Consider the following 27,760-nt stretch of genomic DNA (forward strand, 5'->3'; position numbering starts at 1 on the left):
AGACAGCCAGCCAAACACATATGCACACTTAGGGTAGTGCACATAGCACTCCTCCCGTGCCCCGCCCCTCGCTGCACAAGCTAGCTCAGAGCCGGCAAATGAAAAATAACACGATGCTAGAACATCGTTTTATTTTTCATTTGCTGGCTCTGAGACAGGCAGTGGGGCGACGCTCCTCTGCCATTGAGGAGGAGCCGCCCCTGCTTCAAATATGTAATTTTGCTGCTCAGTTTATAATTAGAAGTGTTTCACCATACTAGAACAAGAGTGCATCAAAAATGCAGTCCTGAAGTTTAAAAAAAAGCTTTCTCAGTGAAGCAGTGATCTAAAATAGTGATCAAGCTGCTTTCCCTCAGCAAGTGCCCGCAATAGTGATGAAAAAACAGTTTTTCCTTATGTTGAAAACCGCCTTCCTTTTATTTCCCTAGTTGTCCAGAGAGAGGCACCTATAAAAGTACATGGTGAGTCGACGCAAAATGGTGTTTTTTTCTCCAAAGAAGCACCTCTGAGAGACAGAACTTCTGAGCTGGTAGGGCGTCTTGATCAGCACCAAAACCCCTCCTCCTCTCAATATAATTAGTGATGGGATAGTGTGTTTTTCCTTCTCACTGACATACATCTATCAGCCCTGAACGGCTGTTAATGCTTGAGATGATAGAGCATTGCACGGAATGGAGTTTAAAATGAAAAGGTATCTCGTGCCTTAAAAAGCACCGGCTTTACAAGTGCAAGATGTCACTAGTTCGCGAATGAAAGATAGCTTCACCTGTTCAACAAATTCTATAAACAAATGACCACAGATACTGCATTTGTTTCAAATGAAAAATTATGTCATTGACCAATAACCTAAAACTCCTAAGTAACCTAGAAAGGACATTGCTGGTGTAAACATAACATAACATAAAGGCAAAATGCACTGCAATTTCTCAAATATGTTGACATATTTAAAGTTAAATCTCCTAATTAATACACTGCACAATTATGTTGTTGAGGGATTAGAAAAAGCTCTTTTATTGGACGCCAAATAGCTATCCTCATGTAGCCATTGACCTGTTCTTCCCCATTCTAGGCTCCATAACTAGTGAGGCTCCAAGTTTGGGGTTAGGTAATTCCTAAGCAGGTACTTCTCCATTAAAATTCCCAATGTCTCGTAATAAGGTTTTTCCTTGCACATAAAGTTGTAATAATATGTGTAATGAAATTAAATTTTAAATGTTTTAATTCAAATATGTAAAATACTTAATACTCATGGTCTTGGTTTGTCTCCTACATTTCCCCTATACATGTACAATGCTTGTTTGCCTCCCTGGTAGGTTCCTGCTATATAAACATCAATGTGATAAGCAGTGTAGTGGGAACTGCTCAGCACCAAACAATTTATTCAAATGATGAATCTAGAACTAGAGTACATTCCTCGTGGTTCCTGCTTGGTTTTAAAAGGTAGGATAAAGAGGTGGTTTTCTGCAATTGCAATCTATTAAGGATGATGGCACGTGAAAGAACTGATTGACGTCTGCGGAGGGAATTAATTTGGCCTTGGACTAAAGCATGGATTACTAATACTGTTTTCCTCTCATTTCATGCAGAATGTATTGATCTTAAGCCATCCAACATATACTGGATTACTGAATTATATTTTACATCTGTTTTTTAAACCACTCAAACTCATTTTGGGTTAGTGAATTGTATCTCCTGATTTATGTTTCTCAGTGGCCTATGCCACTGTTCTTTGTCTCGTTGCTCGTTCACTGTGCTCCCACTGTTTATTGAAACGTGCCCACATTCTTCACAGTGCATAAAACTACTAAATAAATACATACATTGCTTATGGCAAATGCATGAAGGTAGTGGCTTTAGGGACCTTGACAATAAGAGCTAATTCTAGGAAAACAGGAAAGAAGGGATAGAGAAGTGCATGGAATTAAGAGAAGTGGATAGGGCAGCTTTTGTGGCCATCTGCACAGGTGAAAATTGAGTGGAAATGAAAGGGTATGTAGGGAACATTTGACTTCTCCGAAGGTGAATTGAATGTACTAGAGTGTGGCAAAGAATCCAAGGAAACAATGGAAGAATTGAAGAATGGGTAACAGGTGGAAAAACCAGAAGTGAAAGATTGCACAGCAGTTGTATTATCAGGTTTAGTGGTGTTTTGACATTGCATCTGTTGTGGTATTCTCGAATTTTAACAACAATCAATAAAGATAATTCCTGCAATTTGCCATATGTTGGTGTTTGTTAAGCAGCAACAAAACAGTTTTTAGAAGTATTGACCTAATTCTGGCCAGTTCTTTCAAAGTTTTCAGAACATGGGAGTGGTCTGTTCAAGCACGGCCTATGCCAATCTCCACTTAAACAAAAATGCCATTGCATATTACCTACTAGTCCAGCTAAAACAGATCTTCACTCAGCAAGTTCTTTTGACAAAATAACAAAACAAGCCCCTTTTTGGAGCTCTACATGTCAGGATCTGTTCACTTCGTTTATGGATCCAATCCACGTACACCTTCTAGCTTAGATTTAACTACTGACTTGTGTTTTTTTTTTCAGAAAAATACGACGAGATTACCCATCCAAGATCTTAATGAACCTGAGTACGGCCTTGCTGTTCCTCAACCTGATCTTCCTGCTCGACAGTTGGCTTGCGTCATTTGACATCGAAGGCCTGTGTATCGCAGTGGCGGCCCTCCTGCATTTCTTCCTACTTGCAACCTTCACGTGGATGGGGCTGGAGGCTGTTCACATGTACATTGCACTGGTTAAAGTTTTCAACACCTACATCAGGCGCTACATTCTTAAGTTCTGCATTATCGGCTGGGGTGAGTTGGAACTTTAATTGATCTTGTACATGATTTAAAATAGAACTGCAGAAAAACATGACTGCTTCTGCATAAGTGATATTTTTTCCAGTAGAAAAGGACTAGCTTTGAATATTTGTTCTTTAGCCTTTAGTAAAACAGTGCAAAGAAGTGCATATAAAAGACACAGTGGTCATCTATCTTGCAGAATTACCATCTGCTAATTAAGAGACTACAAAGTAAAGCCCCACAGATCCACAGATTTTCTGCTTGTCCCATTTCACAGGAGCAGATACAGCTCTTCTGCTATTCGTACCCCTCAAAGTGGGGAATAACATGTGTTACTAGAACATTATTCTGCAATATATTTTGCATTACTCATAATAAGGTGCAAACTACACACCCATCAATTTGCACATCCCACAGTAGCACAAATTAGCATGAGCACCAGTGGTTTGCAGCGCCTTTGTGATGGGGCCCTGTGTCTGAAGTATGGCCACATTTTTGCTTGCACCCTCTCACCACGCCAAGTTGTTTCTCCACTGGTTATCTTTTTAGATGTTTGGCTCACATGTTAAAACCTCGTAGTAATATTTAGGAGTTTACATTAATTTCAATAGTCACTAAGAAATCAATAAATGCCTCTGTGAATGTATAGCGCACTTGTGCTCGGACTAAGCGTTCACTTTGGCCAAGTTATATTTATTTTTCGTTCTGTCTCAAAAATACTTTTGCGCTCCCTCTAAATATGGAGGATTAGTTCAGCAGAGCGCAAACACTCCCCCAGACCACCGACTAGGGACCTGCAAAAACGAATGCTAGAATCTGTTAGAATTTACTGTGGTATCCTGGATTTCAGCCACAAGCACATTTTACCTTCCACTTTCTTTCACTATTTCAGCTTTATTATCCTGTTTGGCTGATTCATTTGGGGTGCAGTACACATCCAAACCCCTTAAACTATGTTTCAGCCCTATTCAGGCTTGGTACAGTAAGTCCACATCCTCTGTATACAAAAGACCTGCGATGAGTAATGCACCCTAACTTGAGACACACTACATATCAGTTGTCTTGATATGCTGTAGCCACCCACACTCTGCCTGTACAAATCCTTCTTCATGTGTTAGGGAATTAGACATTTTGGTGTTCAATGGTCCATATTTTCAAGCATCATCTTTTTTAATTTCCTGTCAACCTAGTCAAAAGAAACACAGAGGTCAATAGCGAAGGACATTAACTGTTGCCTCTGCTCACTGGACCTTCAAATCAGATAATCCAGGATACATACATGGTCTATATTACTAAGCCAAACTCTAGCTAGCCTAATTGGTAAGTACTAAACAGTTTTTCTCTGCCCAGTTAAAAAGCTAGAGCAGGTACCATTTTGCAAACAACATTCCTCACACATCCAACAAAGTCACTATGCAAAGGAATGATCTTTGGCTCATAACAAATTAGAGATGGCCCAAACTCTATTGATAAACAGTTTGCTGATCAGAAAACCAGTGCGTTGCCAAGCTACAATCTGCCTCAAAAGGTTGTTCTTGGCATATACATACAACAAAGAAAGCCAACAACGGTCCCGCTCTTGGAACAAAATATTCTCTCACAGTTGACTCTTGATTTGGAAGAGTTATCCACTTCATGGGATTTTTAAAGCCCTCCTAAGGTATATGTCTTCAAATTTCTGTGTAGTTATCACAATTAGTACTCTAGTTCACCTTTGAAAATTTGAAAGAGAAAATTACTAACATCTGACCCCAGACTACATCCAGAAGGAAAACCAGGTACTTAGGGCCTTATTAAGAGTTTGGCTGTCCTCCTGTAGGAATGCTGCTGCAGAGGTCCCAGGAAGTCCGCCATGTCTGCGGTAAACCCACCCGCTGGATTACAATATTAATCCAGGACAGGCAGTGCAGCAGTGTCACAGTGGTGGGAATGTTTGGCTCATAGGAGAGCCTAAAAAGCCTATTGACGCCATGACAGCGCCTCCAGCACATCTGTGCATGTTGTGGAATGCACCATGTAGTGCATGCCACACAGTGCATGCATGACGGTGCACTTTTGGGGGGACACATCATGTGCCCCCCGCGTGCACCCCCTTGGGCAGATTTCCCCTGGGGCCCTTTTGGGGGTCCCTTTACATGCTTTTCCTCCAAGCATTTCATGGCGGGGTCCCTGCCATGAATGGCTTGGTAGAAAGGCAAGTCTTAATCTGCTCTCTGGTTCCGGAACCTGCACTGTCACGATTCCCACCTTCATTCCCCAGCGGTCTTGTGGTGTTCCCACCACCATCGTAATTAGGTGGGTAGCCAAATGCAATGGTGGCAGTCTAACCGCCATCCACGGGTACGGTGATCCCAGGACCACCGTATTCGTAATCAGGTCCTTTATGTTTCGCGAACAAGAATCTTTGTATTCCTAATAGAGACCCTTTTACAACCTGCCTGGTCTTTCTTTACCTTGTTGTCATAGTGGCTGCGCATTTCTCATTGAGTTTCCCAACATCTCTTTATAAAAGTATGCATCTTCCTTCACTTTATAAAGTTTTAATGCATTTATTATTTGCCGAACATGACTTCCCCATTTTAGAGATGGTCTATGTGTCCCCCAAATACCAAATCAAAAAATATTTGTAGAGATTGGCACTTCCAGTCAAGAGCTTTATTTTCCGAGCCGTATCCCAATCCCCTTCTCGTTCTTGTTGAAAGTTCATAATTTCTTCCAAGGGGTATATTGCCTGAGGAGATGTGGCCTAGCAGCCAGAGCTGCTGACTTTGTAACTGGGGGAACCGGGCTCAAATCCAGGCCTTGGCTCAACATCCTGTGATTTAGGGCAAATCGCTTAACGTCTTCAGTTCCTAACAAATTTGTGAAAAAATGTGTAACTTATGGTTCTCACGTTACAATGTCTGGTTCTCATATGTAGTGCCCTAATTCCCTTGACCCAAGTTCCTATTATAAAAAATTGCAGAAACAAAATGTATAGGGGATGGCATTAGCCTAGAGGCTTATAAAGAGAGCATGTTGGTAAAAATCCAGCTTACTTTAGTGGGCCATCCAAATTGAAATTGCTAGATCCCCAAATAGTTTATTGAGAGTATTATGCTTAATAGCGAAACCACCACTGAGATTAACCCAGAGAGTCCACTTCCTGTGCGTGTGCTCACAGACAAGCAGACAGATGAACAAACATACACACCACGCAAAAACCCTCATTTTTTGCGGGCTTGCAATTTCAGGATTTTCAAAGTATCAGAGTGTCAAACTTAAAGTCTCATAGCGTGTTTTTGGGTACTAATACATTACATGAGACCAATGGAACCTCATCTTCTCTAAAACTAAATATATGCTAAGAACTCTAATCTACATTTTGCTAAACTCACACAAATGCTCTGTTCAGGAAGGTTCCATACAATACGCTCCATCCCTTCAACATATATATTCTCAGTCATATGATTTAATTTAGTTGTTGTAACCTCAAAATTGTTTCCAAATACATCAGGACAAACATCACATCTCAGTTTGTGTATCTGACAATGATGATCAAACATAATTTCCCTTCTGACCAAATCATGTATCTCGCTTCACATACCAAGAGATGTTAAAGTAAATCTCTCTTCAATCACTGTTTCGGGAAAAGGGTAAACAATCAACTCTTCAGCTAAACTGTTTCTTTTTGTTGGTTTTCCTTTTCTTTTTCCTTTCTGCCTGCCTGTTCAACCACCAAGATGGCCTCGAACAGAAGCTGTACTATATATGAATAAATAAATAAATAAGGACCTATTTGCATAGTCCTGTACTCCACATTGATTAAGCAAACCACAGCGTCTACATCATTGGAGATAATGAATTTCAGCTCACAAACTGCATTAAATATCAGATCAGTTCTAGGCTGATGAATCTGAGATCTTTCCAGTGGGATTATGAATTGCCTTGCCCCAGTGGCATAATATAAAATACTTTTAGACGGAGTAGAGGTAGCTCAAAACTTAATTAGAAGATAGACTTCTTTTCTGATGCTGAACTGTATAGTTTTGGGATATTGTGGAATATTTTGTTCCTACATAAATATCCTTACTGCTACCATAATTAAGATTCTTAGCAAAGGAACAAAAGACACAAGATAACTCTTAAAAAACACATCCGCTGGTACCACCAGTGTAGCCTAAATAATTCTCCTAATGTAGGTAGGGGAAGTAATATGCAAAATAAAAGATATTAATTTTCTAACGAGGAGGGGTGTTGTGGACTTCTCGCACCTACTTTTTTTGGACCGAATTTGAATAATAAAAGAGAATGTTAACGCGTTTGCTTACATTTCTATGTCAGAATTGAGGCTGCATTGGGTACTAGAGAAAAGGATCTCAGCAGTTACAACAGCACCTTTGATTTAGCATCTTCGTGGTAGACTGAAGGATTCACAGGGGTATAAGTCATGACAATAACTAGTACATTAAATGTACCATATTGCATTCAGGATTTCAATTTGTTAAATTAAACGAAATCACCCTTATAGATTATACAAAGTGTTGCAGTCCATTTGCTATATCTAGAAGGGCCTATGTGCCAACAAATCCGTTGCAGTATCACATGTTATATAGCCATAGATAACAAAAGGAGTTAGCAGTCGACTTAAAAACAAAACACTAGTCATTATTACTTGAAAACAGTCACACTTAAAGTTAGCAAGCAAGCGCTTTTCACATTGTTCACACTAATGAAATTCGCAAAACTTGGCCTAGACGAACAAGTATAAATCCCCAGGATTATCCTAAATAACTCATCTGTCAGATGGCTGTCAAAAGGTTTTTAGGATTATAGAAACTTAAGATTTTCCAGCAAATTTCCTACTATCTATTTTTTGGTTCGTCAATAGTACTGATTTTTTAGCACTGGTTCAGAAAATGCAAGCCTCCAATGCACAATTGGCCCAAGACTACTAGGTCACTTTTGTATATTTGAAATGTGATTTAACGCATTTCTTGCCCACCTTTCTTGCCTATACCTTTGTGCTTCTTAACACTTCACTCCAAGTTATGAAGGATGTCTTCTGATCATTGCCTCATCCTAATGAGTGAACAAATTGTATGGAGCTGAGTAACCCTTGTTTCACACGGAGTAGTGGAAGATTTTATCCCTCATGAACAATAACTCGTGAGCAAACTCAGTGAACATACAGAATGAAAACATATATCATAAACAAATATCATGAGCAGAAAAACGAAAATATGTTGCATGTTTGCCTGGTGAAGCCCAAACCCAGAGTACAAGGATCGAAAGACTTGGGAGTAGATACGTGTGAGAAATTGGGTTACTTGGTCAAGCATCAACCACAATCCTTGGCAGGGTAACCACAAACAAACTTCATTTTTACCTGCTCAACCCTCTGCAGCTTGGCAGAAAGCAGTCAGGCTTAACTTAGAGGCAATGTGTAAAGTATTTGTGCAGCACCCCAAATAGTAAAATATAATTCACAAGGGAATAGTGGTAACCAGTCCTAGTCTGAGCCTAAAAAGAAGGTTGCCCTTTTGGTCTTGTTTTGTTTATTAAATGTTGCTTTATTTTTCTAATTTGGTGTGGGATCCTTTTTGTGTGGTGGTGTCACTGTCTCACTATTGGAAGTGTTGTTCAAATACTTTATATCAAAACAACAGGAGAGAAAGGGAATATTTATGGAGCCACTCTTGATCCCTTGTAACAAATAAGCAATCAACAAAAGAGTGATTCCCAACAAAGAGCATTTAGCACAAGTATTAACGCCTATTGTTAAGAAGATCCCTCACTCACCAACCTAGTTGGTGACATGCCTTATCATTGGGATCCCACCCGAGGGGCCGAATGCCTCACAGGTGTGCTAAGATGCCTGATTACAGCGGAGCGGGTTTTTGTGAGGTGAAAAAGGTGAAAGTGCAAAGTTAAAAATGTCTTTAATTGTCTTAACTGAATTTATTGGTGAAGTAAGACAAGGTTCAAAAATTGTGTAGGCCGATGTACAATGTGGTTGCAAGTGGCCAGTCACATCCTTATGTGAAAGTGCAAATACAGTGACTCCTTGTACTAAACGCTCTTTTTGGGGAATCACTCTTTTGTTGATTGTTCAAATACTTTACATATTGACTCTAAATTAAGTCTGACCGCTCTGTGCCAAGCTACCAGGGGGTTGAGAACAGGTTAATTTGGGGTTCAATCAATCAATCAGGGGTTTGTAGAGCATGCTACTCACCCGTGAGGGTCTCAACTCTCAAGGCACTGGTGGGGTGGGGTGGGGGTGTGGTTGCAGCTCCGGATCATTCGAAGAGCCAGATCTTGAGGCTCTTCCTGAAGGTGTGCCGAGTGGGGGAGCATCTGATGTTGACAGGGAGCTCTTTCCAGGTCTTTGCTGCGAGGTAGGAGAAGGCCCTTCCGCCTGCTTTGGTTCTGCAGATGTGTGGGTCTCTGCCAGGGAAAGGTCGGCGGAGCGGAGGTTCCTTTTGGGTACGTGGAATGAGACTCTTTTGTTGAGGTATTTGGGTCCGATGTTGTGGAGGGATTTGTAGGCGTGGGTGAGTAGCTTGAATATTACTCTCTTCTCAATGGGGAGCCAGTGTAGGTCTTGTAGGGGCTGGGTCATTTGTTCGTGTCATGGGGTTCCGAGGACGAGTCTGGCTGCGGTGCTCTGGATGGTTTGGAGCTTGTGTAGCAGGGTTTTATTGATTCCTGCATAGAGAGCATTACCGTAGTCCAGTCTGCTGGTTATGAGTGCGTGGGTGACGTTTTTTTTGCATTCGGGGGGATCCACTTGAAGGTCTTGCGGAGGATGCAGAGGGAGTTGAAGCAGTTGGAGGTGACGGCGTTGGTCTGGTAAGGAAGGAGTTTAGAATGATTCTGAGGTTCTGGGTGTGGTCCTTCGGTGTGGGTTGGTTTCCGAGCGCAGGGGGCCACCAGGAGCTGTCCCATTCAGTGGGGGAGGATCCGAGGACGAGGACCTCAGTCTTCTCCGAGTTCAGTTTTAGGCAGCTGTCGTTCATCCATGCTGCGACTTCTTTAATTCGTTCTTGGAAGCTGAGTCTGGTGTCTTCGGGGTTCTTCGTGAGAGAGAGGATGAGCTGGGTGTCGTGGGTGTAGGATACTATGCTGAGCCCATGCTGTCTGATGATGGCGGCGAGGGGGAGCCCTGTAGATGTTGAAAAGCGTGGGGCTGAGCGAGATCCTTGGGGTACTCCACAATTGATCTCAGTAGGTTCGGAGAGGAAGGGGGGAGTCTGATCTTTTGGGCTCTGCCAGAGAGAAAGGAGCAGATCCAGGCGAGGGCGGTTCTCATATGCCGGTGTCGTGGAGTCTGGCTGTGAGAGTGTGGTGTGAGACAGTGTTGAAGGCTGCAGAGAGGTCTAGTAGGATGAGAGCCACAGTGTGGCCCAGGTCAAGTAGCACGCGGATGTAATCAGTGGTGGCGAGGAGGCTGGTCTAGGTGCTGTGGTTACTTCAAAATCCAGACTGGGAGGAGTTGAGGATGGCGTTCTCTTCGATGAAGGTGGTCAGCTGGGCATTGATAAATCTCTCAGTGTCTTTAGCTGCAAAGGAAAGGAGAGAGATGGGCCATAGTTTTTCAGGTCTGTCGGGTCGGCCGAGGTTTTCTTGAGGAGGGGCTTGACCTCTGCCCGCTTCCAGTAGTTGGGGAAGATGCCGGATTCAAGGGAGGTGTTGATGGTCCGGCCCAGTTCGGGTGCTATGGTGGCGGCAGCTCTTTGGTAGATGTGCGACGGGCAAGGGTCCGTGGGGGCTCCTGAGTGGGTGTTCTTCATGGTCGTGGTGGTGTCTTCGGTAGTAGCGGTTTTCCAGGAGGTGATGGTCGGTTGGTTGTCGGTGGTGGGAAGGGGGGTGGTGACCGGAGTCTGTTCTCTGAAGTCACCGTAGTGGGCCTTGATTTTCAGGTGGAAGTAGGAGCCGAGCTTGTTGCAGAGGTCCTGTGATGGATGGTATGATGTCTGTGGCTTTGCTGGGGGGGTGGTGTGGTGAACTGCTGTATGACGTTGAAGAGTTTTTTTGCGTTACTGGTGTTGGTGTGGATTTTGTTCTTGTTAAAGGTCCGCTTGGTGGCTCTTAAGCGCAGGTGGTATTCATTCATGGCATTCCAGTTGTTCTGGTCTTCAGTGGTTTTCTTGTTCTGCCATAGTTTATCGAGGCATCTGCAGGAGCGCTTGGCTTCTTGGAGTTCGGTGGTGAAGCAGGCGGCCTTCAGGGGGGGTTGTTTGAAAGGGTGGTGGAGGGCTGCCAGCATGTCAGCGCAGCTGGAAATCCAGCGGTGTAGTTCTTTGGCTGCGGTGTTGGCGTTGGTCATGGAGGAGGGTGGTGTTGAAGTATTCTTCTGTGATCTTGCTCCAGTTCCTTCGGGGTGGGCGCGTGGCGGGATTGGGTGCGGTGGTTGTGTTGAAGGCGAAGTGTATGCAGTGGTGGTCTGTCCAGGGGGCCTCCATGGTGTGGCTGTAGTGGATTTCTGTCCCTCCTGTGAAGATGGAGTCAAGGGTGTGTCTGGCTCTGTGTGTAGGGGTGGTGAAGAGCTGCTTTAGTCCGAGGTTGGCGAGGTTGTCAAGGAGGGTGGTGGAGTTGGGATCACAGCGGTTGTCGAGGTGGAAGTTCAGGTCTCTGATGAGAATGTAGTGCATGGAGGCGATGGCTTTGGGTGCGACGAGATCGGCGATGATGGAGGCGAAGGAGGCGCAAGGCCCGGGGGGCCCGGAGATGAGGGTCCCATGCAGCTTGGTTCTGGGGGTGGTTTGGATCTGGAAGTGGAGGTGTTCAGTGGGGAGGGAGTTGCTTGTGCTGGAGGTGGAGAGTCGGAGGGAACTCTTGTGTGCAATGGCGAGTCCTCCTCCTGGGCGGTTCCTGTATTTGGATCTTGTATCCGTCGGGGATAGCGGTGGCGATGTCTGAGGTAAAGGTGGCGTTGGTCCATGTTTCCGTAAAGAATGCGACATCTAGAGAGAGGGTGTCGAACAGTTCCCCGTGGCGTGGCGTGGCGTGGCGTGTCTGTATGGGAGCGCACTTTTAGGAGTATGCAGGTCAAGGCTTCGGCGGTGCAAGTGTCCGTTTTGGGTTCAGCGGCTGAGGGGGGAACTGATTGTGAAGGATTGTCTGCAGTGTTGGCAGGAGAACTGGCCGTGGGTGGTGTTCGGTTTCGACCTCTGGCAGTTGTTGTTTTTTCCGGGGTTGAGTGCGAGGAGGGTAGTGGAGTTGAAACGGTGGGAGGTTGTAGGCCCAGGGTTCCTGGCGCTGGCCGCGGTCGGGTCGCGGACAGGCACAGACAGGCTTGCCTTTGGACTTTTCCCTAACAAGGATTATGGTTGCTGCTAAACCAGGGCTTACACCCCATTCAACCAGTAATTTCCCACAGGACCACAGAAAACAAATACCACTGCTTGAGCAGGTGTGGATCCTGTTCATTAATGAGTTAAGAAGTTACTGATATAGAAGTTACAGGGCGGTCTGGAGGCCGTTTGGTAGAGAGGGGTACCATCTGAGGGAGCACAGCAGGGTTGTTTTATGGCAAAAACCTGGGATGTAAGCGACGATGCCGTGGGCGGTTGCAAGCCTGAGCAACCGTGGGCTTGCCTGGTTGACGCTCCATCCCTAAAAAGGTGTTAATAATAATCCTGGACTGGTGGTGACGGATTTAAGGGAGAAAACTCTCCAGATAAAAAATGGTAGCACCGAATGGGTTGGCCCAAAGTACTGTTTGTCTCATCATGCGGGTGGGCATCTTAGGGCACTCACCGCTGACTGCCCTTGGATCTCCAGTAAGTTAACCCACCACTGCAGCATATTTCATTTATAAAACTAACCTAGAGCAGACTTTTGTCCACTAAACCATGTCTTATCTGATTTATTTCATTCATTGTGTGCTAAGTAGCTATTTACCATGTTTGCGGGAAGGGTTGCCGATATCGGCACTAAGTGCCATTAAACTCTTTTGAGTACATTGTCTTTGGAGAATACAGGTAATCTGGTCCTTTTGTTATTCGGTTATTCTTAACCCTATATTATATGCTGTTCTTATACAGGTGTACCAGCTGTAATTGTGGCAGTTATTCTAGCAAGCACGAATAAAAACAGTGCCTATGGAAAACAGCACTATGGCAAAACTACCAATGGGGATGGAGGTGATGATTTGTAAGTAAACGACTGTAGCTGTACCTCTCTTTAACGTGCTTTCATTGATTGCCAACAAATCTTCGTTACTTGTGTCATGGGTCTTCTGTTGTGGGAACAAAAAACACCCTGATATTCCAATACCATAAGGTGTATTCATTTTTCGGGTGCAGTATTTACTCGCAGTTATGAGATAGACCTCCTTTGCTATTATCAGTGTTTTCACATTGATTCTTGGATGCCTGTGAACATTCTTTCTGTGAGCATATTCCGACAGGTTTTAACTATTAAAATGTGTCCCAGAAAATCCCCTAAGGTTCAGGATTACTGCATTTCCTGTCATCCTAATTACCGATTGAACCAGTATTTCCTCAGCACCCGTAATGAAGGTCGAATAAGAGCCCAGCCTAGCATCAGAGACCGATTTGGAAGAGGGGTAGCATGTGCCGCAGAGCACTGTGATGCAAAACAGGTCATTGGGATTCATGAGCGCTTAAACCTTGTGTTTCATTGGCACTCTTCCACATCTGGAACAGGGATGGAGTCATGTTGTTGACTTCGGGCTTGTGTCCTGGAGTGAGAAAATCGACATTGTCATTGCTGCCTTAACAGGCTGGGCCCTGAGAATTTGACTGCCATGCTTTCCACTGAGGCTGAGCCACAGACTACAGGGCCCAGCATCACCGGCGGCAGGGAGGCTGCTCAGGCTGTTTTCCAACCAGGAGGAGCTTATCACCCCTGCAGGGCTCCCACAGAGTGGGACGCTTTCAGGGCCGGACTGGGAACCAAAACCAGCCCTGGCAAAGTGCTCTGCCGGCCCCCCTCCCCACTCAGGATGGTTGGAGGTGTCGCCGAGCTCTTTGCCCGGACGGTTTTGGGCCGATTTTGGCACAGGGCCGATTTTGCAGCTATGCTGCAAAAACAGCCCTGTAACAAAAATGCCATCCAGGGGGATTGCCCGGTGCCCACTATGGCCAGTCTGGCCCTGGACGCTTTTGACAGAGCCGGGGCCCCGAACTACAAACGGTTCCAGCTGTTTTCGCATCAGGAGGTGCATATCACGCCTGCAGCACTCCCGCAGAGCGGGACGCCTTCCAGAGTTGGGAACCATGAACTATAGCTCCCACCTCCCATCATCAGTGGCAGGAAGGTGGCTCCGGCTGTTTTTGCACCAGGAGGTGCGTATCACCCCGGTAGCACTCCGACAGAGGTGGACACACGTGGGACATGCCCAGGCACGTGTCCAGGCCAAGAGCAGGCTGGTCTGTGCCTGTCCGGGGCCAGATGAGTTTGGCCCTGCATTTTCAACTTTGCGCCATCATGGTTAAAAAGAAAATTGCCCACCTCCAAGACTCAGGGCAAGCTCATAACATCTATAATGACTTTCCTGTCAAGCGCAATGGGCTCGATCCATAAAGAGATTGCTGAGGCAAGACTCATACATGCCAACATTTCAGAAGAGCAAAGTGGGAGATTTTTTTTTTAAATCGGGAGAATGGGGCCTTGAATCGGGTTACTGTCATGTGTGGGCTTTGGTAGTGTGCTGCTTGCTGCAGGACCAGACATTTCAAACGCAAATACACGTTCTTTTTCTTACCTTTCCGAAGCATGGAGCGCAATGGCAGGCAGAGAGGGTGATGCAAGTGTTGAACACTGCCTGGCCTGGCACGTTGCTGGCAGTGCATTCACCCCCCCCCCCCCCCCTCGCCCGCCCTGAAACAGGGCACACACACAGCCGCCCCGAGTACTTCACAGGTGTTTAAAAGACCATGCTTGTTAATGAGGCTTAATTGGTTTTTCACCCCTCCTAGACCCTGCATCGCCGCTCTGACGTTTTCTGGAAGAATTAGCACGTTACATAATACCAAGCCCTGTCAGCTGAAACCCCCGAGGAATCGAGTTTTTGCTTGCAGGAGTCGGGAGGCGGGAGACTAGCCCTGAAATCGGTAGTCTCACGCCTGAATCGGGAGGGTTGGCATGTCTGAAGACTGGGGGCATGTCTTCAAACATCAGCAGACATCATAAGTGCTGTCCCTCCCTCCACGTCGAACTACAAAGATGAGAACCTCAAGGGTTTGACCACGTGTTCTACTAATAATGGGTGTGCCCAGGTAAATTCCAAGGATATTTCTCCCAATTCTCCTGCTGACTTGTCCTCCCCCCCGTGAAGCGTAAGAAACTGTCACCCCCCTCAATGAAAGCAGTGGAATACAGGGCCTGGGCTCAATCAGGATCCGCTGTGAGGCCTAGCGGGCCAAAATGGGCATACCCTATCAGCAAATCTGAGGACATTAAATGTACCCTTACAGCAGTACAATTCTTGGGAAACCTAATGAAGTCATCATTAGACTCATTGTCCTCCAGACTATGTCGTCGAAAATACCCTGGCAAGTTGTTTAGAAACATTGCATTCACACAGCAAATTCATTGCAAATTCTGCTCTAACCTCGAATGCCATTCCTCCATCTGCTGCTCCTTGTCATATTCATACGCTGTGCACTAATAACCAATTTAGCCTTCCGTGGTCTGAGCCCTTTACTGCAGCTGTCCCAGTCACTGCTCCAGTCACCAACCTGCCTCCCCAAAACATTCCTTTACCGTACAATCTGGTATCTCTAAAACCCTTGCCATTGCACTAACAAGACTAGGCCCATCCCCACTCCTAGACCTTCTCCCAGAGGAGAACACCGAATGAGGCTTTGGCTGCGGCAGTAGCCAGGCCTCATTCTATCGTTCCCTGTTTTTTCCCTGGCGGGGTGCATAACATGCTCCCCCAACAGAAAAAAACTATTTTTTGTCCACCCCCTCTCCCTCCATCCTTCTCCCTCACTCACCAAACACCTAAGGCCCCTGCACACATTTACCACCAGCTCAGAGCAGTGGTACATTAAACCCCACCAAGTTGAAAATTCCCTGTACATTTACAACAAAAGAAATCAGACCCACGCGTAATTCCCAGTCCTATAGGGTTTAACCTTCAAATCCTATGAAGTGCACTGTATTGGAGCAGATTTATTACATTGTAGCGTACATTTTATATAGGAATATACCATTTCCCCCAGTACCTTGCAACTAGTAATGAGGGCTAAAGAAGTGCAAACTAGTGCGTTTGTTGCTAAGTGGAAAAAGTGTGCAATATAGTAGTACTTAAGGGCCCCTTTTCTAATCTGAATTGCACTGTCTGAGACCTTCAGACAGCACGTTCAAAAGTGAGATTTCTCTCGCTTGCATGAGTTTACATCATGCAAATATAATCTTGCTGAGTTTCCACAGGAGGTCTTGTTATGGAACATGAAACAGGACAAATCAGCCATTAATGCTGGAGCACAGGTCCAGTGCCACAAAGTGCTGGTTCCCATTTTAACCTTTCCCACCCTTCACCGGGGCCACTAATAAACAGTGGTGGTGCGTCCATTAGGGTGCTGGGACATTACCCCACAAGCTGCCTGGGCCCACAGCTCCCTTGACGTTTGTGAACTTAAGTAAACTGACTCCATTTACTTAAGTTGAGAGACACAGAGGGAGAACTTACAATCATGTCATTCAGCATGATGTCGGACCGCCCACCTCTTTCAGAGTCTGAAGGGGGTTGGCGGTCCGGCGTCATGTTGACTGACATGCATGATGCAGACCAGGGGCAGGCAGCACCACAATTACGCATGACTGGTGAAGGTTGGTGAATTTTTCCGCCGTGCCCAGTCATGCGCACTAGTGTCTTCTCTGGCTGCCACCTACCCATTAGGAGAGCGAGGGTTGATCAAAGGCTCAACCCTCGGTCTAATGGGCAAGCGGGCGGCGAGTAACCCTGCTTCAAGCCTATCCTGGGGCTACTCCAGTAGCGCCCGTATTGGCTGAGGGGTTGCCAATCCAGTGAAGGCGCCAAGGGCACAGCAGAGGTGGCGCGGACCGGCGGTCAGGTACGTTTTCTTTCTTATTTTTATTTTAATTCACCGGCCCCTACCCCGCCGTGGTCGGCAGTAGGAGTTCCTGCAGGGCGGTGACGTGGGGAGGGGGAAGGGCAGGGTGGGGGGTAGTAATGTATGGATTAAGGAGTTTAACAGGTAAGTAAACATATAAATAAAACAAATTTTGTTGCGCGCACTGCACTGCATTTGGTGATGCAGTGCATGCAACGAAATTCTTTTTATTTATTTATATGTTTACTTACCTGTTAAGCTCCGTAATCCATACATTACTACCACCCACCCTGCCTCCCCACGTCACCGCCCTGCAGGAACTCCTACTGCCAACTGCGGTTGCCCTAACCCCACACAACCTACCCCTGCGAGTATTGTGATGCAAGCCGCGAATGACATGTAGTGAGTTGCAGAGTGCTTAAGATTGTTGACGAGGCGATTACGCGCTTTGCGGATAGCTAAGACACTACAGCGTTAGTGGTTCCAGGAGTCACGGTTACCCATAGTGGGTGAATTCATGGGTACAGCGCATCCTTCACGAAGTGTCACTGGCTATTGGAATGACTGTAAGAGAGTACCCAAGTAGGTGCAGTGATTGTCTTGACTATAAACAAGCTGGACTGTTGCGCATGAAACGCGATAAATAGATGCAAATACAGTTTATTGTGTTTAAAAGCTATATATATTTTAGAAAGTACACAGCAGTATCTTTGACACACAATGTGAAAGGTCGATGTGAAAAAAATGATGGTATGAATGCAGTTTGAATGCTTAATATATTTACACTCAGATACGGTAACAACTTGTTTTATAATTTTACATTGTGTAATTACAAAGTATGCATTAGAGAAGATTTTACAGGGTAAAGGTTACCATATACATACCTCAGCAGGTGATGTGCTGCCGAGAGTATCAGCAGTCAATAAAAGTGCTTGCAGTCAGTTGTCATTCTAGTGCGCTTGTGGCTGCAAGTTTAATGTGTAGTAGAGTATTGAATAGCTCACTGAGCCATACACTTGCTATAAGCAGTTTTAAAGTATCAGAGGGGAAGGGGCGCTGGTAAGGAGCTTCTTGAGCACAAAGGTCAGTGCTGCAGTCGGTGGTAGAATTGTGTGCTGTTTCCATCGCTAAGCAGAGGTGTGCACATGCATTTCCTGTTGTAGGGTGACACTTACAGACAGCGAGCAGGAGATGTGGAAGAGGGGAATTCTATCAGGTCCGAGACACTGCACTCCTGTTTTAGCACTTAGTATGCACTCCTGTTTTAGCGCCTAGTTTACCCGCTGGCACTTCTTGTGTTTAGTTTCAAGCCTCTACAAAATAACTGTTCTTGGAGCAGATGTCTGCAGTAGCCTTTCAGTGCATGCGCCCTTACACAGAATGCGCCACACTGACCCACGTCAGAATCTGGCCAGCCACTGTACAGACTCCAGCACATGCTCACCTCGCTGACCACCACCCACTGTGACTCATCTCTAAACAGCCTGAAACGTAACCAAACATAATATCAGCAGACCTCTTTGGCTCAGTCAACCACGAGCCAGAGCCGATTAGAACTCCCAGATTCCGAGAGCGCTACGGAACTTTACAAGCATTTTTAATTTGCACATAACAAAGGAATTAAGGGAGGGGGCAGACATGGTAAAGCCAGACAGGAAATGAAAAGTGGAATATGTTGTGAAGTTTAATGCAATGCATCAATTTACTCCATGTCGGGCTGTATATGGTGACAAAACGTGGTGTGTTTGAATCCCAGAAACCTCTGGAGACCAGCGGCAACATGTGAGCCTCACCTTTTATTTGTTTAATTCTAAATTTAGCTCCGGGTGACTATAGGGCAGATGCAGCTTTGAGGCCAGCTCCAGAGATGCCTGCGCTGATGACCATTGGGGACCTGGGAAGAGAGGGAGGAGGGGCCGTGGGGGAGGGAGGGCCATCTGGACTGAGCAGCCAGAGTTGGTGAATCACTCCCGCTGCACATTGTGGAGCAGGGGTTATGAGGGTGTCTGCTTTTCATGCTGAATCATAAAAAAAACTTTGCGGGGCTAGTATGCGCGTGGGCTCACCTACGTAACTTATCTTTTAAAAAATCTGAAAAACAGCCTGCCGGCTGGTGTGTCTTTGGTGGGCGGTTTGCGGATCTTTATCTTTTTAAGTAGCAACGTCATGCGTTACATTATTTCTTTAAGCACACAAACATCACCAAACAAAAATGTCGTTCTATAAAAATATTGTAACTAACTACCATACTCATTTCATTCCTTGTGCGTGCTGCCAGGTTTCAGGCAGAGCTACTACCTCCTCCAGGTAATACATCTGGACTTGCACCACCTTGTGAGGCTCGCCCTCTGCCTAAGGCCTAAGGATGATACAAGACTCAGGTGACAGAATCCCACAGCTGCCACCAGGCACTTTAGGTTAGGGGGGATAACACCACTTGTATTTTGATCACAGTCACTCAAATCCTTTGAGTTTGAGCTTGAAAATGCACCATTTACCCACTCTTTTCCCAAGGGGGGGAGGGGGGGGGACAGAGGGCGCAACCCCCCCGAACACCCCTTGAAATGTTCGGGCTCGCTCGCTGCGCTCACTCGCTCGCCACAGTGCACTCCAACAGTAAGTTTACCGCTCACCACTTTCGCATATCACCAGCCGCCTCTGTTAATAAACAGGTCTATGGTCGCACACACATCCCTTGGGCCCTAAAGCAAGTGCAACCAAAACAATGTGCTGTAGGGATGTAGTGAGAACAAGGTAGACATTCGATTAGCAATCAACAACTACTGTGTTGTTACATCAGTAGCAATACCTGAATATGACAATTAATCAATAAAAGAAAGTGGTGCCTGACAGAAATCCAACCGAACATTTGTAATCAATAATGTCAACAGGCTCTATACACATATATGTAAAGCAAAACCTAGTGGTAGACAGAAGAAAATAAGTGGAGACAGTGCAGTGGTAAGTTTAGATTTGAAACAAGAGAGGTTTTTAATGCACCTAGAACAATTGTGGCTCGGGATATCAAATTCCGAATATTGTTAGAATAATATAGATAGACAATATAACGAAAGGTTAGTGCACATAGGGAGGTTCCTCACATCTGCGTACAATAAAGAGATATTTATTTATATATATATATACATATTTATTACAATTGTCCCTTCACCCAGGAACGCCACAGGAGCACACTCAGGCTTGATTTAAAACACATTTATTTCATCTCGCATGACGCGTTTCAGCCACCAGGCCTTTATCAAATGCTGTGTGATGAAAACCGATTGTTCATATTCCACGGTTTAAATAGCTCCAGAAGCACAGCTTCTATGTCATGGCAAACAAGGGAGGACTACAATTGCATCATGGTCCTGTTTGTTGTTTTAGCGGCGCCATCTTTGAAGGTGAAAAGGTGCATTTAAGTCCCATCTAAATTGATGTTTCTTTTTATTATCGACTTTGGAAATGAATTTCCTCCCTCGTGATGGATCAGATGTTCATGCCTTTACACAATTGTCCGATATTTTGGGCCATTGTTAGTCTCTCTCCAAATGCTGTTGTTATTTGTGAGCTGTTGGTGTAACATGCCTTTCGTCAGCCACTCCGTGCATATTCGAATTCATACCTGAAATTGCTGATATAAGTAAACAGCGCATTAACATGTTGTCATGTCCCACCAAAGGAAAGGACTATAAGACTCAAGTGCACCACATATTCCAGCATGCCTCCGCCCTGACCATCAAGGCATCCACTAGAGGGCATAAAAACAAACACGCTGTCAGCGTGATGTGAGCGCACGCAGAAGTCTCGAGATGAAATGGCTGTCCTCTGAAGAAGGTCATGTTTGACCAAAATATATTAGGAAAACGCCAGAACACAAATAAAGCTTTCAAATTTTATCGTAATGGATGCGGCTTATACGTGTTCAAAGGAGCGAGGTTTGGAGTGATGTTAATAGGCGTGGTTCCGCCTAAGAGCCCTGCACCGCCGACAAAAGAGCGCCATTATGCTGCCCGTAACCGGACCGCTATCTGAAGACTGCGAAAGCAACAAATAGGGCAGCGAGCTGCCACCAGGGACTGGACATTGGTTCGGAATCCTTGCAGCATGAAAGGCTGACTGCTTGGGGATTGCGATAAAATGAATGCGCCAAACATCGCCCATACAAAGGGAAAGACTATAAGACTCAAGTGCACCACATATTCCAGTATGCCTCAGCCCTGACCATCAAGGCATCCACTAGAGGGCATAAAAACAAACACGCTGTCAGCGTGATGTGAGCGCACGCAGAAGTCTCGAGATGAAATGGCTGTCCTCTGAAGAAGGTCATGTTTGACCGAAATATATTAGGAAAACGCCAGAACACAAATAAAGCTTTCAAATTTTATCGTAATGGATGCGGCTCATACCTGTTCAAAGGAGCGAGGTTTGGAGTGATGTTAATAGGCGTGGTCCCGCCTAAGAGCCCTGCACCGCCGACAAAAGAGCGCCATTATGCTGCCCGTAACCGGACCCCCATCTGAAGACTGCGAAAGCAACACATAGGGCAGCGAGCTGCCACCAAGGACTGGACCTTGGTTCGGAACCCCTGCAGCATGAAAGGCTGACTGCTTGGGGATTACGATAAAATGAATGCGCCAAACATCGCCCACCAAAGGGAAAGACTGTAAGACTCGAGTGCACCACATATTCCAGCAAGCCTTAGCCCTGACCATCAAGGCATCCACCAGAGGGCATAAAAACGAACACGCTGTCAGCGTGATGTGAGCGCACGCAGAAGTCTCGAGATGAAATGGCTGTCCTCCGAAGAAGGTCTTGTTTGACCGAAATATATTAGGAAAACGCCAGAACACAATAAAGCTTTCAAATTTTATCGTAATGGATGCGGCTCATACCTGTTCAAAGGAGCGAGGTTTGGAGTGATGTTAATAGGCGTGGTCCCGCCTAAGAGCCCTGCACCGCCGACAAAAGAGCGCCATTATGCTGCCCGTAACCGAACCGCCATCTGAAGACTGCAAAAGCAACAAAAAGGGCAGCGAGCTGCCACCAAGGACTGGACCTTGGTTCGGAACCCCTGCAGCATGAAAGGCTGACTGCTTGGGGATTACGATAAAATGAATGCGCCAAACATCGCCCACCAAAGGGAAAGACCATAAGACTCGAGTGCACCACATATTCCAGCATGCCTCAGCCCTGACCATCAAGGCATCCACCAGAGGGCATAAAAACGAACACGCTGTCAGCTTGATGTGAGCGCACGCAGAAGTTTCGAGATGAAATGGCTGTCCTCTGAAGAAGGTCATATTTGACCGAAAAATATTAGGAAAACGCCAGAACGCAAAAAAAGCTTTAAAATTTTATAGTATTGGATGCAGCTCATACCTGTTCAAAGGAGCGAGGTTTGGAGTGATATATATATATGTATATATATATATATATAGATATATATATATATATATATATATATATATATATATATATATATATATATATATATATATATATATATATATATATATATATATATATATATATATATATGAAGAAGCAAGATCCCAACCGCTTAACGAAGCGGCAGCAATGGGCGCAGACCTCTACTCCACAAAAATCACTGTTGTTAGATCAACAAGCCATCACTCCACGTAAGGTGCCAGCAGTGCAAATTTATTAAAGCAAAAGTGCAAGAGCAAGTGCCGTCCCTGACGCGTTTCGCTCCGCGAACGGAGCTTGGTCACATGGAATATATATATATATATATATATGAACCAAATCCTGTGTTCAAAATCCTTCAGAAAGCAGGCACCGACTCCGTGGGATTCATAATCAAAGGTCTTTATTAACAAGAAAGACGACCAGACGCGTTTCGGCGGGCAAGTCCGAGTTGCTCACTACATCTATATCTATTATATATATATATATATGTATATATATATATATATATATATATGTATATATATATATATATATATATATATATATATATATATATATATATATATAAAAATATATATAAAATATATATAAAAACAAAACCCTTTTAGGCATTGAGTGACGCATAAATTGTGCAAAAAAGAAGGATAGAACTCTGGGTAGTTCTCAAGCCGATACCAGCTCTGAAATCGTCAGGCTGGTATCGGCAAGCAGGCTTTAAATATATTCGGAATGCTCGACTCAGTTTACCTCAATAAAGGGCTTCTACGCTAGTTGCCGTCCGGGTGCGTCCTTGCCTGGGGGCATCTTGGATATATATATATATCTCAAACACATCTCAAACACTGCTGGCGCTGAGGAAGGCAAATGGTGCCGAAATGCATTCGCCGTGTTCAGTGACGAAATAAAGCTGCCCTCATGGTTTCCCCTCTTGTGGCCTCACCTCTTTCTTTGAAGGAGCTCACCTGGATACATTGCGCGGCGACCAGGAACGCGCTGTGAGGTCCCCGCATCTTTAAGTTGGTCTGGCTCTGCTGGTGTCTGCTGCGGCGGAAACAAAACTTTGCTCCAAGGTATTGGAACTGCCAGAACCCACCCATTCGTTTTGGAGGAGAGAAAGTGGTGCAGGGGTCATTGACCTCGCAATTGGGCGTTATTGGATTGCTAATTTCAGCCCCCACGGACAAGACTCTGAACTTTGGGTTGATGCGGTTGGGGACCCGAGGGGGTGCTGGAAATCGGACACTGGCAATAAACAGGTTTGGTGCTTCATTTTTCATCGTGCTTTTAAACACATCCCGCAAAATTTGGAACTTTCCTTTCCCCACGCTACACCTACCTGATTGTCGAAATGGACTTTGGGAGTTGCAGTTCACACAGACCATGTGACTTGCAACAGGTGAGCTCCAGTACTTACTGCTGTTGGGGGCGGAGACTGTGAAATATTTTTAAGTCGATGACCTGCACACATCTCAAACACTGCTGGCGCTGAGGAAGGCAAATGGTGCCGAAATGCATTCGCCGTGTTCAGTGACGAAATAAAGCTGCCCTCATGGTTTCCCCTCTTGTGGCCTCACCTCTTTCTTTGAAGGAGCTCACCTGGTTACGTTGCGCGGCGACCAGGAACGCGCTGTGAGGTCCCCGCATCTTTAAGTTGGTCTGGCTCTGCTGGTGTCTGCTGCGGCGGAAACAAAACTTTGCTCCAAGGTATTGGAACTGCCAGAACCCACCCATTCGTTTTGGAGGAGAGAAAGTGGTGCAGGGGTCATTGACCTCGCAATTGGGCGTTATTGGATTGCTAATTTCAGCCCCCACGGACAAGACTCTGAACTTTGGGTTGATGCGGTTGGGGACCCGAGGGGGTGCTGGAAATCGGACACTGGCAATAAACAGGTTTGGTGCTTCATTTTTCATCGTGCTTTTAAACACATCCCGCAAAATTTGGAACTTTCCTTTCCCCACGCTACACCTACCTGATTGTCGAAATGGACTTTGGGAGTTGCAGTTCACACAGACCATGTGACTTGCAACAGGTGAGCTCCAGTACTTACTGCTGTTGGGGGCGGAGACTGTGAAATATTTTTAAGTCGATGACCTGCACACATCTCAAACACTGCTGGCGCTGAGGAAGGCAAATGGTGCCGAAATGCATTCGCCGTGTTCAGTGACGAAATAAAGCTGCCCTCATGGTTTCCCCTCTTGTGGCCTCACCTCTTTCTTTGAAGGAGCTCACCTGGATATATATATATATATATATATATATATATATATATATATATATATATATATATATATATATATATATATATATATATATATATATATATATATATATATATATATATATATATATATATATATCCAGCTCGAGTCCCTGCAGGTATTCAGGAGCACTCGCAGACGGGTGCGTGATGCGGTCGCAGGACCCGCATTGTATTCGGCTCACGGTCTCCACCAGACTTTGCACGAAGGAAAGAAACCACGCACTCCGGGGGTCGTTTTCAGTTACTTTATTTTCTAGTTTGCAACAGACGCGTTTCGGCGCTCCGCCTTCCTCAATGTTACAAACATTGACGGTAGGCGCCATGTTTTTAATAGCGTTCACACGTGATCAGTGGGCGAAACAAACAAGGGACAACAAATCATTACCCCATATTGGAAAGTGTTAACAGTAAACGACACGTTGTGAATTGCTGTACACTTTAAAGGCTGTCCTACTTAATTCGGCCCCAGTAATTGCTAACATTAGTTTCTAGCATTATTAACGTTTGTGATTTAAATAAAGCTTTGATTATGCGCAATTCACTTTCGCATTTTATGGTATTTCGCCGTGAATCGGCATAAAAACCTCTTCGTGCTGGCCACCCATCGGCCATGTTGAAGTGGCGTAACATTTATCATATTAAATCACATAGTCAATAGAATACAAATCAATGTACTGAACCACATGTGGTTCAGTACATTGATTTGTATTCTATTGACTATGTGATTTAATATGATAAATGTTACGCCACTTCAACATGGCCGATGGGTGGCCAGCACGAAGAGGTTTTTATGCCGATTCACGGCGAAATACCATAAAATGCGAAAGTGAATTGCGCATAATCAAAGCTTTATTTAAATCACAAACGTTAATAATGCTAGAAACTAATGTTAGCAATTACTGGGGCCGAATTAAGTAGGACAGCCTTTAAAGTGTACAGCAATTCACAACGTGTCGTTTACTGTTAACACTTTCCAATATGGGGTAATGATTTGTTGTCCCTTGTTTGTTTCGCCCACTGATCACGTGTGAACGCTATTAAAAACATGGCGCCTACCGTCAATGTTTGTAACATTGAGGAAGGCGGAGCGCCGAAACGCGTCTGTTGCAAACTAGAAAATAAAGTAACTGAAAACGACCCCCGGAGTGCGTGGTTTCTTTCCTTCGTGCAAAGTCTGGTGGAGACCGTGAGCCGAATACAATGCGGGTCCTGCGACCGCATCACGCACCCGTCTGCGAGTGCTCCTGAATACCTGCAGGGACTCGAGCTGGATCTAAACTCAGGAGCACCGCCACGCTGAGCAAAGGATTTAAAAACACCGACTTCTTCGCGACTGGTTGGATCGGAGCAGCGCTTCGGAGAGAGGACTGACGACGGCCAACAGAGTGGTGAGGAGACATCGGTTTTCCTATTATATCAAGCATACTAGGCAAGACAAAGGGGTATACGTTTTCAATACAAGATCTACAAACGCAAGTTCTATCATGGATGGCGCTATGTTTTGCGAAGCGTCACGGCATGAAGCCGTAAAAGGAATGTTCAAAAAGCACACGGAAGGACCACAGCCCTCCAAAGTAAGCCCACCCAATAAAATAACTGATCGTATGTTATCTCTGGAACGACTCTATGAAAGAGAGGTTAGAAAATGGTGGGAGGCAACCAGCCTTCAACACTACTGCGATGAGAAGATGGTACCGAGGGGACTGAGAGTGTACACGGTGCCCTCTTACGAGAACCCCGACCCCCAATTGCTGACGGATTGGGAAGAGTTGACTTCACACTATTGTAAAGGAACCTTGAGTCTTCTCATTAAGTACGCCTGGAGTGATCGGGAAAAGGCGTTATTGGAGATACGGAGCATTGAGGAAGATATGGCTAAAATGGAGGAGAGTAAAGAAACGATTGACACTATGCGAACACAAATGAAAATAAGACTTGGCAAATATGAGCAAAAAATAAGAACACGGAAACAAGAAAAGTTTGACCGTGACCAAAGAGACTACTCCATGGGCCGGGTTCTCACGTTTGCTAGAAAATTCGATGCTCCAAGGAAAGAGCTAAGCAAAAAGAGAGGACAGGCACAGGCACGGAGAATAGAAACCTCGGAATCCAGCGCGACAGAAAATGAGTCCGCGGATGAAACAACAACGAGGGAGAGAAGCCAAGCAAGCACATCTGAGCTGACACCTTTTCAGGGCGAATATCAAGTAATACAGTACACGTGGCTACGGGGAGGAAAGAACAAACCCCCGGAACAAGAAGGAGAAAAACAAGACGAGGAGGAGGGGGCAGTAGGTGGAAGAGGACGCGGGAGACCCAAGAGATCAAACTGGGTGAATCGCAAGAAAGCACAGTAGAGGGCATAACTGTCATAAATTTAACACCAAGAGTCCTCAACGACACCGAAAACAAAGTTCTAAGCCTAGGTCTTAGTTTTTGCCCCACAAGCCATCTGGAGTACACGCAAACGCGTATTGATCTTTTCAATTTCGTCCGAAGACTGAAACTGCACAAGTATTTTAAAACACGACCATCCCTGCAAAATGTATCAAGACCACAAATGAGAGCGTCCGTGACTGATGCATTGAGAGGCACAGACTTACCAGCGGTGGAAATAGCACAGAGTCTAGCCCTGGAAGAATATGGCAGCCAACTCCCACCCACTTCCGAGGAGGATGAAATTAGAGCATTAACTACTGGCATCCCACAAGAAAGGGAGGAAAGCGGATACAAACTTAGATCACATTTTAACCCGCAGCTAACATTGGATGCGATAGACATATTCTCTGAGGCAATGACAAACGATCTACTAAGATTCAGGATGAAAAGTAGTAAAGATGTTAAAAATAGGGGAAGCAACAATATGAACGCGGATGAACGGAAGGCGATCCTTGATTTAATGCAGGACAAGAACGTGATAATCAAGCCTTCAGATAAAGGTGGGAACGTTGTCCTTCAAACCAGAGATAATTACTGCAAAGAAGCAATGCAACAACTGAGCAATGCAGTAAATTATGAACGGTCCTCGAAAGAAATGTATATGGCGAGCATACAGGAATATGATACAATGATTTCTGAGTGGTACCGTAAAGACATGCTGGGCAAGGAGGAATATCTATTCCTAAGGAGCAATAATCCAACCATCCCAACCTTCTATCACATTCCAAAAATTCATAAAAACTGCAATAACCCACCGGGCAGACCAATCATTTCGTCTCAAAACAGTCTA

The 27,760-nt window shown here is 45.2% G+C and overlaps 1 protein-coding gene across 3 annotated transcripts in view; it reads left to right on the plus strand.

The window, feature by feature from the left end:
* The window catches only part of ADGRG6 (adhesion G protein-coupled receptor G6), a 653,874-nt gene that overhangs the window by 529,473 nt on the left and 96,641 nt on the right, over positions 1 to 27,760 (plus strand). For all 3 annotated transcript variants that reach the window (XM_086927164.1, XM_086927162.1, XM_086927163.1), the window contains 2 exons: positions 2,548 to 2,816; positions 12,836 to 12,944. In XM_086927164.1, the coding sequence (XP_086783290.1) occupies positions 2,548 to 2,816; positions 12,836 to 12,944 (378 nt within the window). The remainder of the gene's footprint in view (positions 1 to 2,547; positions 2,817 to 12,835; positions 12,945 to 27,760) is intronic.

This window comes from Lissotriton vulgaris, chromosome 6 (genome assembly GCF_964263255.1).
Source record: "Lissotriton vulgaris chromosome 6, aLisVul1.2, whole genome shotgun sequence".
In the NCBI taxonomy this organism is placed as follows: domain Eukaryota; kingdom Metazoa; phylum Chordata; class Amphibia; order Caudata; family Salamandridae; genus Lissotriton; species Lissotriton vulgaris.